The sequence below is a fragment of the Melospiza georgiana genome, chromosome 3 (genome assembly GCF_028018845.1).
Source record: "Melospiza georgiana isolate bMelGeo1 chromosome 3, bMelGeo1.pri, whole genome shotgun sequence".
NCBI lineage: Eukaryota > Metazoa > Chordata > Aves > Passeriformes > Passerellidae > Melospiza > Melospiza georgiana.
In genome coordinates, this window is record NC_080432.1 from 46,618,454 (window position 1) to 46,635,304 (window position 16,851).

A 16,851-nucleotide genomic window follows, 5' to 3' on the forward strand; every position below is an offset into this window, starting at 1 on the left:
TAAGAAGCCTCTGAATTCTCTGCTCCTAAAAGTAGTGAAAAAATCTCCCATATTCTCCACATGCACACTTCATTGCATTAGGTACACAATTTTATATTTTTTTTTTAACCTAAGAGCAGCATTGGGAAATAGCATTCTGGGAGGTAGAATTAAAGATAGCCACTGCAGCTAGCCTGTGATGGCTATCAGTGATCAGAGATCAGAGTCATTATTCAAGCGAGAACTAAGACCTTTTATATAAGGAAAACACACCTACTTTACTTCCAAATAAAATTATAATCTATTTCATACCTGAACCCTCTACAGAAGTGGTATCGCATTGTCCAGGTAAAAGAGAACACATGAACAACCAACCTGTTGATGAAAGGTTAGTTAAGACAATTTGCACTCTAAAGGACACTACTTACTAGCAGAAACAAAAATTTGACACTCAGAATGACTAGCCATAACTTAAATCTTGGTTTCTGAAGTCTTACTTGTAACCCTGAATGCCCACTTGCTGTTATTTTCTGTAATTCTTGTTATACCCAGACATCCATGTAACACCCTGAAACATTTGTGCATATATTCTACAAGGAAAAATCAGAATTCAGTGGATGAGGAGAAAGATGATCCTTCTGCTTAGAATAGGTGTCAGTTCTGTTCAAAACTTACAAATATTTTTTTATATATGTACTGTCTGTATTCGGTTTTAAAATTCACACTCCACAGATGTATGGGTCACACAACTTTAAGAGCTTCTGGATCTTTTTTTTTTTTTGGTTTGGTGTAGTAGGTATATCTCCCATCATTCTTTTCTGCATCTTACTTTTTCTTCTGAAGAATACCTGGTCTGCAAACTGAAAAACATATTCTAAACAAAATTTGTAAAGGTCTAGTCACTTCTTCATTGCAGTATAACCCTTCCTGACAATCTTCATTGGAATTTTAGGGTTTTTTTTCTTTTGGAGGTTGCAGGAGCCAAAGTCAAGGCTGGGGAAAAGAAAAAAAGAAAAAAATTCCAAGTACTAGATTTCATTTCCTTCTGTATAGAAACTGGTCCTTGTGTTCACCCAGTGATTGAAGTATCGCCAAATTTAGATAAGAGAGCGTTGATTTTTCAAAACCTCTTTGCACCATTTTGAAAGAGAATGGTGAGACATTCCTTGCTGAAATTGAAAAGTTATCTAGAGCCACAAAGATGTCACTCCCATGGTTAAACTGAAAAAAACAAACAAAAAAATCACATGCATTTTTTTAAGAGAAAGACACAAAAAGATAGCACTTATTATATTACTTTATACAACCTAGAACAGAATTATACCCTTCTCCACTAAGTTGGTAAATGGTGAAATGCTTCAGATGTGCTTTCCAATAAATTTAGTGAAGGAACTTATAAAAAGAAATATCAAAACATATGGCTCTCAAATTGGCATGAAATTTAATCTTAACTTTGAATTCTACTTTTCCATTCAACATTTACCTCTCATGCTACATGAAAACACCAAAAAATCTCTCAACTAAAAACAAAAATATTTACATTAGAAGCAATTTCAGTAGTACAAGACCCTAAAACTCGTTCAGAAGTGCTCAGCATATCCCAAAACGAGGAGTTTTTTGTCCTAGAAGACAAGCCTGGCTTTAGAATATATTTACATTTATAGAAGTGTACACACAGTATATGTACAAACACACACACTTTCTCAACATTCACGATGAATAAAACAAACTGATTTCACAACTGAAATCAGTGGCTGTGTGAAAACACTGTCATTATTCCCCCGCAAAACTCACAGCTGTCCCCCACTGAGAGCACTGAAACAGCATCACAGCAGAAGGTGGCTCCAAGAACTCCTACAAACTGTCTGTGGCACCTCCTTGCCCTGCAAAGCTGCTTTCTCACAAATCAAGGCCATCTCCAGGGCTTCCCTGCAGTGGGCACGCCAACATGCCTCCCTCCAGCAATTTCAGGCTTAAACAGATTATTTTCAGTCACACACTACATTCATTCCACCTTGGGATTTCAATCAAAGAAGAAAGCCAAACACTGTGCAAGACTAAGATTATATTTCAAAATATGAAAAGGTCATATCTATAACTTAGTAACCTGGGAAAAAAGCTACATGCAATTTTTAAATGCTCATTTATGGAACATGTGGTTAAAATCCAATGAAGCTAAGTATAATAAAACATCCCATCTTTCACTTCTCCCTATAAAAATGATTAATTTTGTCATTAATCTGATGTATATCTAAGTAGTTTTTTCTTCAACCCATAGGTCAATGTTCCACCAAAACAAAGCTGTTACTCTAAAATATCATACTGATGTAAACATTTACATCCTGCTAGTATTGCCTCTGGGATCATATGCATGTATCATTTTCAATGAAATACAAACCCCTCTGACCCTCTCAGAGAAGAATATCTTCATGAGCTTTTTTCTTTTCTTTAGCTCCTTTCCTTTCTTGACCACATATATATTTTTCGCATAAAAATTCTTTAGAGATCCTGCAATGCCTATTCGCTTGCTTTTCTTTTTCCAAATGTGAATATTTATGCCCAAAAGATCTTTCATTCCCTATGGAACATATTTTGAAAGTGACAAACGAAAAAGTAAAATATTTCAGGCAAAAATCTTTGACAGACATAGTAACACAGATAGGCTGAAAATAAATACCAGTGCTTTTTGCCCTGTAGATTTAGAATTGGGAAAGGATATACATCAAGTGAACTCTTCATTTTCAATCTGCTTAGCCCTTGTGGTCAGATCACATCCAAGTTAAGATTCAAATAGAGGTGACTGGAACAGAATAGTCAGTTCTGCTTACTTATAAGCTGAAGAGCCTGCAAAGGTAGAAAATGTGAGTAAAATGCAGGAAAAATGTGCTTCTATCAAATAGAAGAAAGAGCAGAGAAACAGCTTGCTTGCTTCCAGCTCAGATGCAATCTGATATTGTGAGGTTTCACAAGACATCTGAAGTGGTCTTGTCATGAACTCAAAAAATCCCAATGAAGACTTTTGCCTTAGAAGAACATGAAAATGTTCCTGACATCTGTAATTCTGCTTCCCACTTCAATCCATCCCTCTAGTGCAGGATGGTTTTCTGCTGTACCTGTTTCTCTTGGGATGCACTTTAAATGCACATAAGTTTCCCTCAGACAAAGGCACTTCTCATATTGAGTCCATCCTCACCTCCTAGAAATGCAGACTATTCCTGAGAGTACCACTGTTTATCTCAAAACCTATTCTACTCAACTGTGAGACACTGGGAAAACCTGAAAAAAGATCACTTTTAGCAAATCAATAAACACCTGTACTAAATTTACAAATAGCTGCCTAACCAGTTCTCTTGCAGTTCAGTTGGATCCACAGCCCTTTAAATTACCATTAACTGACACATTCCATGATATTTTTTCCTCAAATCTTCTGTATTTTATCCCTGTCATTTCACTATCTCCAGCAGGCATTTTGGTTTGCTTGTCACTGTTCATATTTTTCCTCTAATTTACTCTATTTCAACACCTTTCCCATTTCAGAACATCTTTCTCCTTTTATAGATGACAAAGGCATTGTTTTTTCATCTCCAAGAAGTCTTATTTTTTCCCCACAAGCCTCAAATCCTTTCTCACTTTATACTCCTTACAGCAATTTTCAGATCGCATCAGAGTGGCCCTTCCAAGCATTGATCTGAAAACATTTTACAAAGCTTCTTTCTATCAAGTGCTGAAATAAAATCTCTTATGTCACATCTCTCGTTTATTTCTCCAACAGATTCTGGATGTCAATACAGAAGGTATGTCTCCCCTTCTGTGTCCCTCATTTATGTGCCACTGAAAGGTAGATTCTATAGGTCCTTCATTAATGCTTAATTCTGGAAATGTTCACCAGTAAGAATGAAGGTATTTCATGTTAGCATAGGAACAGCAATGCTACATAGAAATTATTCAGAAAATGCAGAACATATATATACATATATATACACATACATACATGTATATATATTTACTATTGACTCCTATAAGTAGTTAAAACCAAATTTTTATTTTCACAGACCTGCATTGCACCATTACCAATGGAAAGCAAGACCTTCAACCAGGACTGTCCATATAGTAGCTGAAACTTAAAGTTAAGCTTTACAACTAAAATGCCCTAAAGTCCATTTATAATGCCATATCACCTGGAAGAAATCTTACTGTTAAAAAACATACTCATTAAACTTTTCACATCTCAAAGCATAAAGTCCATAAAGACTCACTGGAGCCTCATCTGGTTCTCAAAGGTCTTTGTAAGGGTCTCCTGTTCCTTAGTTAACGTGTTTGTACTGAGACTCCTGCAGAAGTCCCCAGACTCAGCTGAGCCACTGCAGGTTCAGTGTTTACAGCAAAGCCCTGGCAGCGCCCAGGGCTGCCCAAAAGGCCCCTGACAGAGCAGAGGCCAAGCCACCCAACCTAGCAGGGCACCACCACCCAACAGCAGGGAGCAAATGAGGTACCTGAGCTAATTAGCAATCCCAGCACTATGTGTGCAGTGGGGACACAAGTGGTTTTCAAGGCCTCTGCCAATCATGCCACTGTAACAGGCAGGGAAATACCAAGGCTAAATTGTGTGGTGATATTTGTTCATCTCTTGTTTGCTTCCTCTCCTGCTTCACTCTTGTCAATGACCCTATAGAGGCAGGACATGATGCTGAACCTGTTTCATGCCCAATACTCTGAATTTAAGAGAATCAGAGACATGATGAAACTGGTCAAGATGCTGAGACTACTGATTTGAGAAAGCCTCTCCAAGGCTGGAGCCTTCCCCAGTCCAAAATAAACAACCAGGGAAGTCATAAATCAGTTCCACATCATCTAATACTTACTCTCTGTACTCTGGTGACATCCGATGGCTAAAAGCATAATAGATGTTTCTCCAGTTTCAGAGAGCAGTTATCCACTTTTCCCTTCTTTTTTTTTTCAGTAGAGAAACAAAAACATAGTCAAAAGAAATGCCTCTAGCTATAGTGACACCCATGTATTTTGAGGAAAAAAAAGGAATTATAATTTAACAGCTGTGAGCCCTAGTGTTAATTTGCCCAAGTCTAATTCTCACCTACTCTAGAGAAACTTTCAGTAACCAAAACCTATACATTCTTCAAAGTTTTAAAGTTTGCCCATTTCCAGCAAAAAGGTCTTTTTAAAGAATCCAGCCCAATTCCAAAATGTATTTTGGAGCCCCTTGCCATCACTAGCTTTAGCACAATTTTTCCTGCTGAAGAATTGACAGTTTGACCAGGAAGGCATCAAACCCCAGGAGTAATCCTGAAAATTTCCATCTCACTAACTGATGTGTTTCAAGATATGTAAATGCTCAGGCGTACCTGCAAATGGCAGCTCTCTCTCACAAACCGGTTCTGAAATAAGTATTGCTAAATTTCTAACTACAGTCAATACCTTCACAAAAGAGACCTATTCAAACTAGGAAACGTCAAAATCATTTAGTGTCTCCCAGAAACTATTTTACACAGATAAAGCACAGATAATATTTGCAAATAAGTTTTCATAAATCCTTGTGGAGCTGTAGAAATGAAGATAAAACTTGAACTACTTTTGTTTCATCTTAACTTTTTATTAAAAATTCCCATGTATTTTTCAGTGAAAGTGTCTCCATTTCTAGCTCATTTTATTAGGCAACAGAATAATGATGTTGCATCAACATGAGAAACAACCAAGTGATTTTAAAAATCTGAAGCTATTATTTTAATATTTTAATTTTAAAAAACTATTTCTTAATTAAGTCACAGCAATTTCAACATGTAGCATGCTTCCCCACACTTAGTTACCAGTTCTCATGTTTCTCTTAGAACATTCCATAGCAAATGTTAAAAGAAGAGGAGCTGCCAAGCCATAATATCTGTCATAAGCTAAGAGATTGCAGTTTACTTTCCTGCTGATTTGTTCCAATGACAATACATCAGAACACACTTTTCTATTTCAAAAATTGCCACTGGTATTGAAGAAGCTTCAAATGGGCATAGACACAGCAAGGAGGTTTAAACTAATAAGGAAAATCACAAATTGATATGGATTGGCCATGGATTTTGCACAATTACCTAGTTAAAATTGGGGTTTATGTTCCAGAAGGTACTACTTTTACATCATTATAAGTCGTCAGTTAAATTTCATTTTCTCCATGGCCAAGAAATATGAGCCTTTAATCATTATACCGTAGCTTTAGCAATGGGTCATGAGTGAAATCAGATTATTTGTTTCAGTTCAACAACCATGGAATGAGACTCTGCAGAGCACAGTACAGGAAAATGAGAAATATGTTATTCCTTATTTGCAAAGGAAGAAAGTGAAGGTTTATTGTGCTAGGCAATTGCTGGGAGAGAGCTGGGGATTTTGTTAATGTATGTCAGTGCTGATATGGCTTATAGGTATGAGTAAAAGTTAAATAATCACAAGCAATGCTCTGCTTTGCAGAATAAAATAAATGCCTGCAGTATATGTTGGAGAAAAATGAGCCTCTGGTAATTTCTAAAGTCAACCATGCCTCAAATCAATGAGCTGAAAAAGCTTGCGGGAAGAAATGATCCACTGCAACCACACTGTTTTATAAAAATCTCACGTTCATCAAGATTGCAAAATATAAAGTTTAAGTGCATGCATATACAAGAATATGTTCTTATCCATACATATACTACCTCTATTGGCATTTTATTCCTACTGTGACTTTTCATTCCATATCTGTTATTTCCTCCTGCATCTCCTGAAAGTGTTGCACTCTAACTCATCACCTTTTCTGAACATCCACCACCACTCCTGCAGTAACACAGTGAAACTCTCAAGAGGTTCCTCACACCTTGGGCACCCACCTCCTTCAACAGCGGCGCCAGCCAGTGCACACAAGTGACTTGTGCACATTGGAAAGGCTGGTGCAGTATCAGAGGGATCCACATAAACCCTACATCCAGCTTACTGTACTGCTTGAATTCTGGTCTCCAGTCAAACTTTACATCCAAATTGCTTACTTTGTCATTATAAATGGAGGGAGAGCCAGAGGTTCTCCTGTGCATGCTTCACTCAAACACACTGCAGCATGCCAACAGCTTTAAGTAGCTTATGTTGAGTCCCCACTCTTGTTACATGACTGCAACAACTACCTAAGGTAAAACTGATTTGAGTTTCTTCTGAAAGCATGAGCTGTACAAAGCAAAGTTGCACATAAGAGATGCAGAGAAAATGTTCCTCCACAGGACATGTGCAAGACCAAGTGACTTGCAGACTGAGGCAAAACACCCAACCTCTGTCACCCTGGTTCCTCAGGCTGTGCAGGAAATAACTGCCCAAGAAGGTCACTTCTTAATGTCTGACCAAAAAAGCCAAGTCAAACTGTCAGCATAAACAGGAGGAGATGCAGGTGTAGTTTGGGGATTAGGGATTTTTGGTTTGCTTCATTTTAATCAAGACACTGGCTGTTAATAACTGTATTTCTCAGCTAGCAAGTGGATTAATGACTCTGATTAATTGCATACAGATTATTTAAACAGGTTAAAGAATCCAAATTACACCTACAGTTTTAGCTGAACATAAGAATTCCACATAAAATTACTTGACTTCTTTTGGTGGAGTTCTCAAAACCTGAATACACCATCTGAAAAAGAGATCAGTTGGGTTCATGAAGAAGTAGCAAAGGGAACACAGTTCAGTCAAACAAAAAAACAAGTCCCACTACTAAAATATTTGCCTGAGGAATGCATTTGTGAGTGCTGCATGTATATGCAGTACTCTGCTAATACAATATAAAAATTATAAAAACATTCCAATACAGGAAGGATAAAACTCATGACAAATAGGTAAGGAATACCTTTAAGCCAGTATGATGCAGTTCCTGTTACCATGGCAAAATTCACCTTTGAGGACAATGATATTTCTTCACAGCAACAAAACTCCATTCAGTCAAGGAACCACTGAGATTTCAAGTCCAAAACCTAGCCAAGAGATGATCCACACTGATTTGGGTTATTTGATTTAAAAGTAAACTGTATTTTGAAAAGGGCACGTAGTGCATGATCTACTGGTATGATGGCTTTTACATTGAACAGGTTATGTTTAAATATATGTGTGTTCAGGGCAGTCAATTAGAGAAATTACATATTTTAATTAAGCTGTGTTCTTACCTCAAAATAATTCTTGTTTTCTTCCATAAAGCACATTGAATTTTCAGTCTGCTGTTATACAGATATTTCTCCCTTACTCAGCAGGGCTGAGTTGTGGCATCCCCTCTGCTGTACACCAGTGTTTTTGAAGTCAGGCTAAGTGCATGCTGGTTACATGCAATTAACAAAATGTGTTAGCTTCACATCAGCAACCCCTGAATTTTGTAGAACTTCTTCACAACAGAAACATTCACAAAACTGAAAAGCTTTCCTTTATGCTATTACATATAAACATATATATATGCCAGGTGTCTCCCAACTTTAAATTGGGAGCATATTATGGAAGACATTGGCACAGAATCATTTATTGAATCAGGGCCACAATTTTCTACTTCGTACAATGCTACTTTTTCACCTAATTTGATAAAAAGATCCCATCATGATACTAGGTCTTTGCACTGTTGAAGATGAGCCCTTCTTCAAGAGATAAAAAAAAATCCCTAAGGCTTTGACCACTGTCTTCATTTAAAAACAAACAAACAAAAAATTCCACAAGTTCAGCTTTTTGCCAAAAAAAAAAAAAAAAAAAAGGCAAAAACCAAGCATGATGAGGCAAGGACTGGTGGAACTGATGGATGAATCACACACACCACCATCTTACAGTATTCTTCTTTATTCCTCATCGTAAACTATGGGTTAGGTGAGCAGCAGCAGTCTCCCAATAACAAGACACAGCAGAAATTCCTTAACCTACCTGACTGGAAAGGGGAACTGCCAGGTTCATATTTGTAATGATTTTTAAGAAACTTGGGTGGAAATCTGGATTGGAGCATATTTGGTATTAATTGTTCTTGTAAGGCTCATGAACCTTGAAAAGGTCTGTGAACATTTTAAGCTAAGATGTGAAGTGAGTTTCCAAGACTAATTTGTGCTGGCAATGTCCAAGGCAGAATTGCAAACAGATGCTCTAGGTCTGCCTAGAAAACTAAGGGATTAGGGGATAAAAGTCTTCTGAAAGATTAAAGATATTGCCAAAATAAATAAATATGTGATCATCTGCTAAAACTAAATATATATAAGCACATAACCCCAAACCAAAGTATAAATCCTATGAAAGTATCAGACATATTAATACAAACCAGGCAGTGCCAAAACAGTTGTTTTAGGACACCAGAAGAACATTGTACAACTCTTTCTTTTGAAATTATTACACACTTAGTAGTGCTACCACATACCAAAAAAACCCAAAAACACATTTGGGGAAAAAAAAAAAAAGTCATTGAGATCTAGACTCTGTTAGCTAAGGATAAAAACAGATTATCAATTTATTAACACTTGTACATGGCCTTAGAAGGTGCTTTTATTTTCACAGGAACATTGACTTTGAAAAGAAAATTATATTTTATTTTAAGTACAGATATTTTAGAATGCTGGCAAGAAAAATGAAATCCTAAATTAAGTCTATCATTATATTTAATTTCTGTAGTATTAAAATAACATATTCAAGATATCCTAAATTAATTGCAAACAGAGAAACTGGCAGAATAAAGCATCCTACCATCCCATCATCCCTATAATGTTTAACAGGAATTCTTATAAAAACATTTTAAAAAATCTGTTTATGACCATTTTTGTAGTGAATTCATGTCATGCATTTTGGAAAAGGAATTACTTGTTCTAGGATCTCTCCTACTCCTAAAATTTTCTCATTCAGTGTAATTACCAAAAAATACAACAACACTCCAAATTATGACTTGAAGAAACCAATTAATTTCCCAAATACTTATTGGTTTTAAACTGTTCAAGCACATTTTCTAAGATAAGAAAAATTTTGTTTATGAAACCATACTTAGCGTGTATACATCAAAAAAATTTACAAATTAGCATTTTCTAGTGGAAAATGTGTTTGCTGGATGAGTGGAGAGCTGCAGATAAAAATACTGGAAAAAGGCAACGAGGTAAATGAAAGGAGGACATCTACCTACTCTGGGAATGAGAACTAGTGCTTTCTCCAATGTTGATTTCCAAGTCCAAAAGCCCTGACCTTTACAGCAGAATGCCATGACCTTGCTCAGCAATGGACTTGCATTGTACCACTGAAGGCTTTGACAAAGTTTTCACCTACTACACCACTGCTGGATGAATGCAGTAGTAGAAAAACAAGTCACTCAACTGGGTCAGTCTCTTCCAGCAGATTGCTCTCCTCGGACCAGTGAAAAAGGAAATTAGCATTGACACCAGAAACACAACCTCTAGGTTTCAGGTCAGACCTGAAACAGACTGACTGTGCAATGCAAAAAAAACCCCAGTTTCTGATGATGTTAGCTGGGGAAATTGGGGTAACTACGAGCTGCAGCCCTTGTGCTATGACCCAGCTGAAACCAGCAGTCAAGCCAGCATGTGAAAAGCTTCAGGCACCCGCAGCACCCTCCAGTCAGTCACTGTGCAGCACAGACACACATTGAGTCACATTTTGTAACAAAAACAACCCAAAACCTGACCTTGGGAAAAAAAGTCTTTTGCAAAAACTTTAGCACTAACAGAAAGCTGTTTAAGTGATCGCTATTCATAAGTATACCACCCACATAATGATTGGAAGGAATTAGTCCATTCTCCAAATGCAACACTGACTGACATATTTGTCAACAAACACCAAAGCTATAGGCATGTCTGCTTTGGGGATTAGGGAAACAAAGGGAAGAGGAAATAGCAAGTATAGATTGCACCAACCTAAGAAGAGATTTCTAAAGATTTTCAATTCAAATCAAGTTTTGTGGGGACCATTCTCTGGACCCCTCATAACTCCAAGGAGAAAGCAGCATGCAGCTGTGGAGAGATGCTAACACCACAACTCAGCACAGAAATCACAGAACCATAAAACCAGTTAAGTTTTGTGAAATTTTTAAGTCATCATGTCCCACCTCCTTCCCAAAGCTGGGCTGACTTTCAGAGGCTGATCAGGTGCAGTACAATCTGTTCAGCTTAAATCTAAGTGCCAATGAAAATTCCACAATCAACTCCACTGATCTTGCTATACATCTACATATTCATCTCTCAGAAATGAGTACAAACCATTTATTTGTACTGGTGAGTAGCTACCGATATGAGTTGAGTCACCAATTCCTCTTGGTGACATTCAGCAGACACTGACACTCAAATTGCCAGCCTGGGATCCAAGAGCAAGTATAGAGAATCAAGAGTGAGTAGAGAGGGACAGAGCAGATCCCTCTTTGTGAGAGCTGATGGAAGAGATCATTATTCAGCATCAGTAAGCATAGGTCATACATACACCACCTGAAAATCCAGCTCTTTCAAATTGTCTGAAGGCTCTAAAGGAACACTATCAAGTATACTTGACACTTTTTAACAGTCTCTTTCCATACCACAGAAGAAAGACAAAACCCACAAACAAAATATAAACCACAAAAAAAAAAAAAACGGAGGGGAAAAAACCCTCCCACACAAACTACCACCAAAAAAATCAAAATAATAAGAAGAGATTCCTTTATATATCGACACATTTAAGAAGATTGTTGTTGGCGACAAATGGTTAGAAAAAGTAGTAACTAAAATTAAAACTAAACCTCATTTTAAAAAATAAAAATCCATGCACATATTTAATAAAAATAAATAAATGGCAGGAAATTCATAATTTTTTGGCAATTTCTGTAACCAGGAAGCTTACTATATTTAAGATAAAACCTCAAAGTGCTTGCAATTACCTATTCATTCAATAACTACACAAATACTGTTAAAAAATAAAGCAGTTGACTGGTGAAACAATTTAGCAAATGCATCTGAAAGAGGATGGAACATCCATATACAATAACATTGGGAGCTTGTGACAGAGATTCCACCATTCATCATACCAAAAAAGGAAAGGAAATGTTATACAGGTTAATAGATTGGGAATATCCATAATTGACTTTGATATTCCACTACACACAACACATTCCAGTAATCACTTAGCTGCTGGAAAATTTGTATGAATCAATGTTTTTTCCATGCTCAAGATACAAAACTATGAAGACAGACTATAATTATACAAATCTCTACTACAACACATAATTTTAAGACAGTATCTGTTTAGAGTAACAAGAAGGGGACAAATATATCCTCAACTATAGATACTCAAGTGTCAGTGATGGCTTAAATACAAGATGCAACCTGAAAACCTACATTCTCACATTGCAGATTATCTTTTCTGATACAATATTTGCAATTATGAAAGACAGCTTTCTCCAAATCCCCCTCTGTCCCTCACTTCATGGGGGCTGAGGGGGAATTCTTAATTTTCTCCTCTGTGGCATGAACTTGCAGGTTTAACTGAACTCTAAATGAACAGGTATCAATTAATTTCACTTCATTGTTTTAGTTCTATGCAACTGATTATTTTCTACAATGCAGGAAGAGGCAATGGGTCACTGTCTTAAATTCTTGAGAACTTTAAAGTACTGTGACATCAGTTTCAATTCTGAAACATTACAGCAGAAATTTAACTTTTATTTTGTTTGGAAAGCAACAAAACAGAGAATGAAATAGGAAACAAGGTAAAAGCATCAAGCAAATGCAAGGAATAAGGAGGCAGACAAGAAAACCATCCAACCTTAAGAGATCCAAGCTCAAAAGAACCCAGGGCAGCAATTTACAGGAAGAGCACAGTTGTTGATCACCCACCCTGGCAGCAGGCCAGCATTTGCAGAGACAGGAACGTGGCCAGGCTCAGAGCAACACCACCTTCAGCCTCTGCATTTCCACCACTGTCCAGTGAGCAAATACCACAAGAAATGCACACAACAGCACAGGTGGACACATGCACCCTGCTTGCCTCTCCCTCTTCCACAGGGGCAATTTGGAGCACTCCAAATTTCTCTTGCAACCAGTCATTGCTGCCACAAAAGCCTCTTATGTGCTGGAGGCTTCAGTGAGCTCAAACACCAACAGTATCACCAAGCCCTGTCAGTGGCACTGGGATTACACATTAGTAGGCTTGACTAAATTTAGTGCTGCACAGGGAGCTGCTCTAAAGAAAGACAAATGTAGCTAACCTGCAAAGGTTTGATACTTAATGGAAGACCAACTCTAGAATAAACACAAGTCAGAACAGCAAGGCAGACTCTCAGACAGGCTTTGTAGCCATTTCATCTCAGCTCCATTTGTATGTTACCCCATGATGTACTTCAATAAAATTTGGCAAGAAAATCTTTCAGCAAAATAACAGTTGAGCAGTGTTTGCATGCCCCACAGGAGTCACACAAGGACTGATGCTCTCACTAATGTATATAAATGGCTGCCTGAAGCTTGCACAGATGCTCTACTGTGCATCTGCACAGAGTATGTGGTCATTTTGAAAAGCCTTTTCCCAATCTGTTGTGGAATACCTGCATCTAGCTTCCTGACTTGGGGAATAAGCTTCACCATCAAATGGCTTAATGATAATTGCCCATCTTCAATCTGTTACGAACGTAATGCATGATACTCCTGCTTCACTTTGAGGAACAGTTGCACATAAAGCAGAACTCACAGTAGCATTTAGGTAGATGATAAACATAGCAATTTCATACACTTTGCAGTCTGCACTTTAGTTCCTCTACACAAGTCATGCAGTTTTTAAAAACTGATAAATTTTCCCCTCCAACACAGCTCCAACCATACTGCCTGTGAGCACTAATTACAGACTAATCAATGGTAGCCCATACTCCTTCCTAAATGGTTTACAAAGAATGAATAATAAAATTCTATTGCAAATGGAAACAGGTTACCTTATTAGCATAGATTCTGGGTCTGCATCCAACCATTTACTATCAATGACAACAAGAATTACTCCACAGTAAAATTTCCTTGCTCTCTCTCAAGCAGAAGAGAAAACTGGGTATTTACTGCTTATGCATGGAGGTTTGAAGCAAGAGTTCTCAAAGATAACCTTAATCTAGCAGCAAGATGATTACCAAGAAAAAAATAAATAAAGGCAATGAATTTAAGATCACGAGGACAGAGAATTGTTGCACATATCACTGCTATTTCCACATTCCATTTGCATCCAATGATTTACAATGACTCAGGAGCCAAAAATGTCCCCTATAACAGACAAAGCTGCAATAATAGAGAAGAATTAATTTCACACACTGGTACACTACACCTTCTCTAATTTTTCAGATACTCTGTCACTCTTACCTTAAAATTTGGGGGAAAAAAAATCATGTCTTCAAAAACCCTAGTATATTATGGTGGTTTCACTTTGATGTTCTTTTTTTTAAAGTACCGTTTTCTTCAAATGTATATGTAGATTTGGATTTCACAGAAGCTGATGATCAGTCAACAGCTGCAGGTGATAAAGCCCATACTTCTGTCAGAAGAAAAAATGTTGATAACTTGACTATTTTGTAGAAGACAGGAATGATTTGCAATTAAACTGAGTTTTGAATGCATCTAAATTAAGAACTCAGCTGCTGTGTAAGAACTGTATCACAATAATTACATTCCAGCTCCAAAAAGAAGGAAAATGATTATTTGAACATATATCCAGATGTGGATCTGACTAAAGTTACTTTGTTTCACTGAATACTTTTTAATATTCAATATTGTAACATATGTGCATACTGAAAGCTCTCAAATATTTACCATCTAACCACACTTGGCCAGAAATACTTTATATATGTAAAAGCTATAAACCAATTTAAAAAGCAATCTGTTAAAGTTTCCATTTAAAATGGTGCACAACTTCTGATTTTCCTGCCTGTTTCCCTATCTGGACATGAGACAGACAATACAATACTGGTTCAAAACACAAACACTGAATGAGATGACACATTATTACACCACTTGTAAATTTAGAGTGAACAAGTTCAACAAGATTTATACTGTACAGAACTAAAGCTATCTATCTGTAATATGGTATTTTTGCCATAAGGATTATTACTCTAGTAATGTACTCACCACAAAAGTAGTACAATTAGTAAACATTACTGCAGGCATAAATAGCTAAGGCAATGCCCCCCAAAAAATTTGCCAATTATTTTTAACCATTTTTAAAAATACAAGAGATATTAAGGGATATACCTGTTAATTATAACCTGAATTTCTTTTTTCCTCTATTTAACAAAAATGAGTCAGTCATAGGTAATTTTTGTTCAAAAACAAACACACACACACACCCACCAATATGTACAGTAAGTTTATTCATTCTCATTTTTCTAGGGGCCATGTGGCACCAGCCCAACTAACCAATTAAAACAAAGATTTAAAATGGGACTTGGCAAACCCATAATTTTTGAGTTTTATAAAGCAGTGATGATATCAAGAAAAAACACATTGAGTATGAGTTAAACCCAAGAAGGCAAAAGTAAAATCTCTGATAATTGATACCTAAGCACAGCTTTGAGAGAATTACCTGTGAACTTAAAATCACCTTGAAGCTTATAAATGTCTTGTAAGATTGTTTGTACTATCAAACCTATCTAATAAGGGCAAAGAGCATGGTGACCACTGTCAAACTAATTGTTCAATCAAGAATCAGTAAGTAAAAGGCATTAGCTCTGTTATGCTCCATTGCATACAGTTACATCTTTGATAACAGCCCCGTGGGAGTTTATGGATCCTACATGACCCCTGTCGAAACTCAATTGACTTCTTCCCTGCAAATTCTATTAGAATTGGTCCCTGCATCACTGCCCACAATAATCAAGAGCACAGAGACTGATTCATGTATAATCATTTTGTTTTAGTCAGTAGAATATAAACTAGATGAGGTTACAAGATAGCTGTTTAAAAAAGTCAACTGCATCCCATTTTGTATGACAATTTTTTTTAAATTATATTTTAAATCTTTACTTTCAAAACTGGAAAAGCTTCAGGAACAAAGGGGGGGGGGGAAATGAAAAATAATTTTGTCTAAATATTGGTCTTTCCAAAAGTACCATAATTCACCAAAAAGAAATCATAACTTATACAGCATGCAAATGTAACTGCTCTAAAGTTTACTTACAGCAAGAAGCGTTAGTCTTACAGATTTCAAAAGTTCCTAGTAGGAGCAAAATTGAACAATTTCTTGAGAAAGCATATGCTATTTATTAGCAAGTTTAAATATCCATGTTAACTCTTTTTAATAGACTTGGAAATCTCAAGCAGGAGCTCATAATCTTTCATTTTCCTAAAGTTACTGACTTTCCTCTGCTGTAAATATTTAGCACTGCTCAACTCCTCATCTCAGCTTATATTTTTAATACATTAAAACTGACCAATAGTCTAAAATCTTCATAACATGGAACACTGGTACAACAAAGGTACTAACAAAACTTTATGTATTTCTTTTTCAGTATTTTAATTTTACTCCTGATTTTCTACAGTTTAAATTATCCTACAAAGAAGGATCCAAGTAACCTTATGTATAGAAGTTGCTCTAATAATTTTGAAAGTCCTAAGAAAATCGTTTAAAAATAATTATCAAATTATGAGAAGTACATACTTACAGAAGAAAAGCAGATAAATTTAATTAGCCAAATACCATACTCTAATACACAGGACAATGAAAGCAAGAAACACATCAGCTATCAGTTTCATGAAAATCAGAAAATGAACATAACCATAGTAAAATTTCAGGACGTTATGATGAAGGTTATAGAAGTTAGGAAGGGACCATTCTCAGGAATGTTTACACATATGGAAAACAGAAGAGCAACGTAACACAAAATGCAAGAGATAAGCAGACTACACCACCACCAACAGCATTTAA

The 16,851-nt window shown here is 36.5% G+C and overlaps 1 protein-coding gene across 3 annotated transcripts in view; it reads right to left on the reverse strand.

Annotated features, from left to right (window-relative positions):
• Positions 1-16,851, reverse strand: part of SMYD3 (SET and MYND domain containing 3) — a 381,051-nt gene that overhangs the window by 342,897 nt on the left and 21,303 nt on the right. The window contains exon 1 of one of the 3 annotated variants that reach the window (XM_058020609.1): positions 292-361. The exons of the other annotated variants lie outside the window; for them this stretch is intronic. Within the exon in view, the coding sequence (XP_057876592.1) occupies positions 292-320 (29 nt within the window). The 5' untranslated portion in view covers positions 321-361. Of the gene's footprint in view, positions 1-291; positions 362-16,851 lie in introns of those variants that run through there. 3 annotated transcript variants of the gene reach the window in all.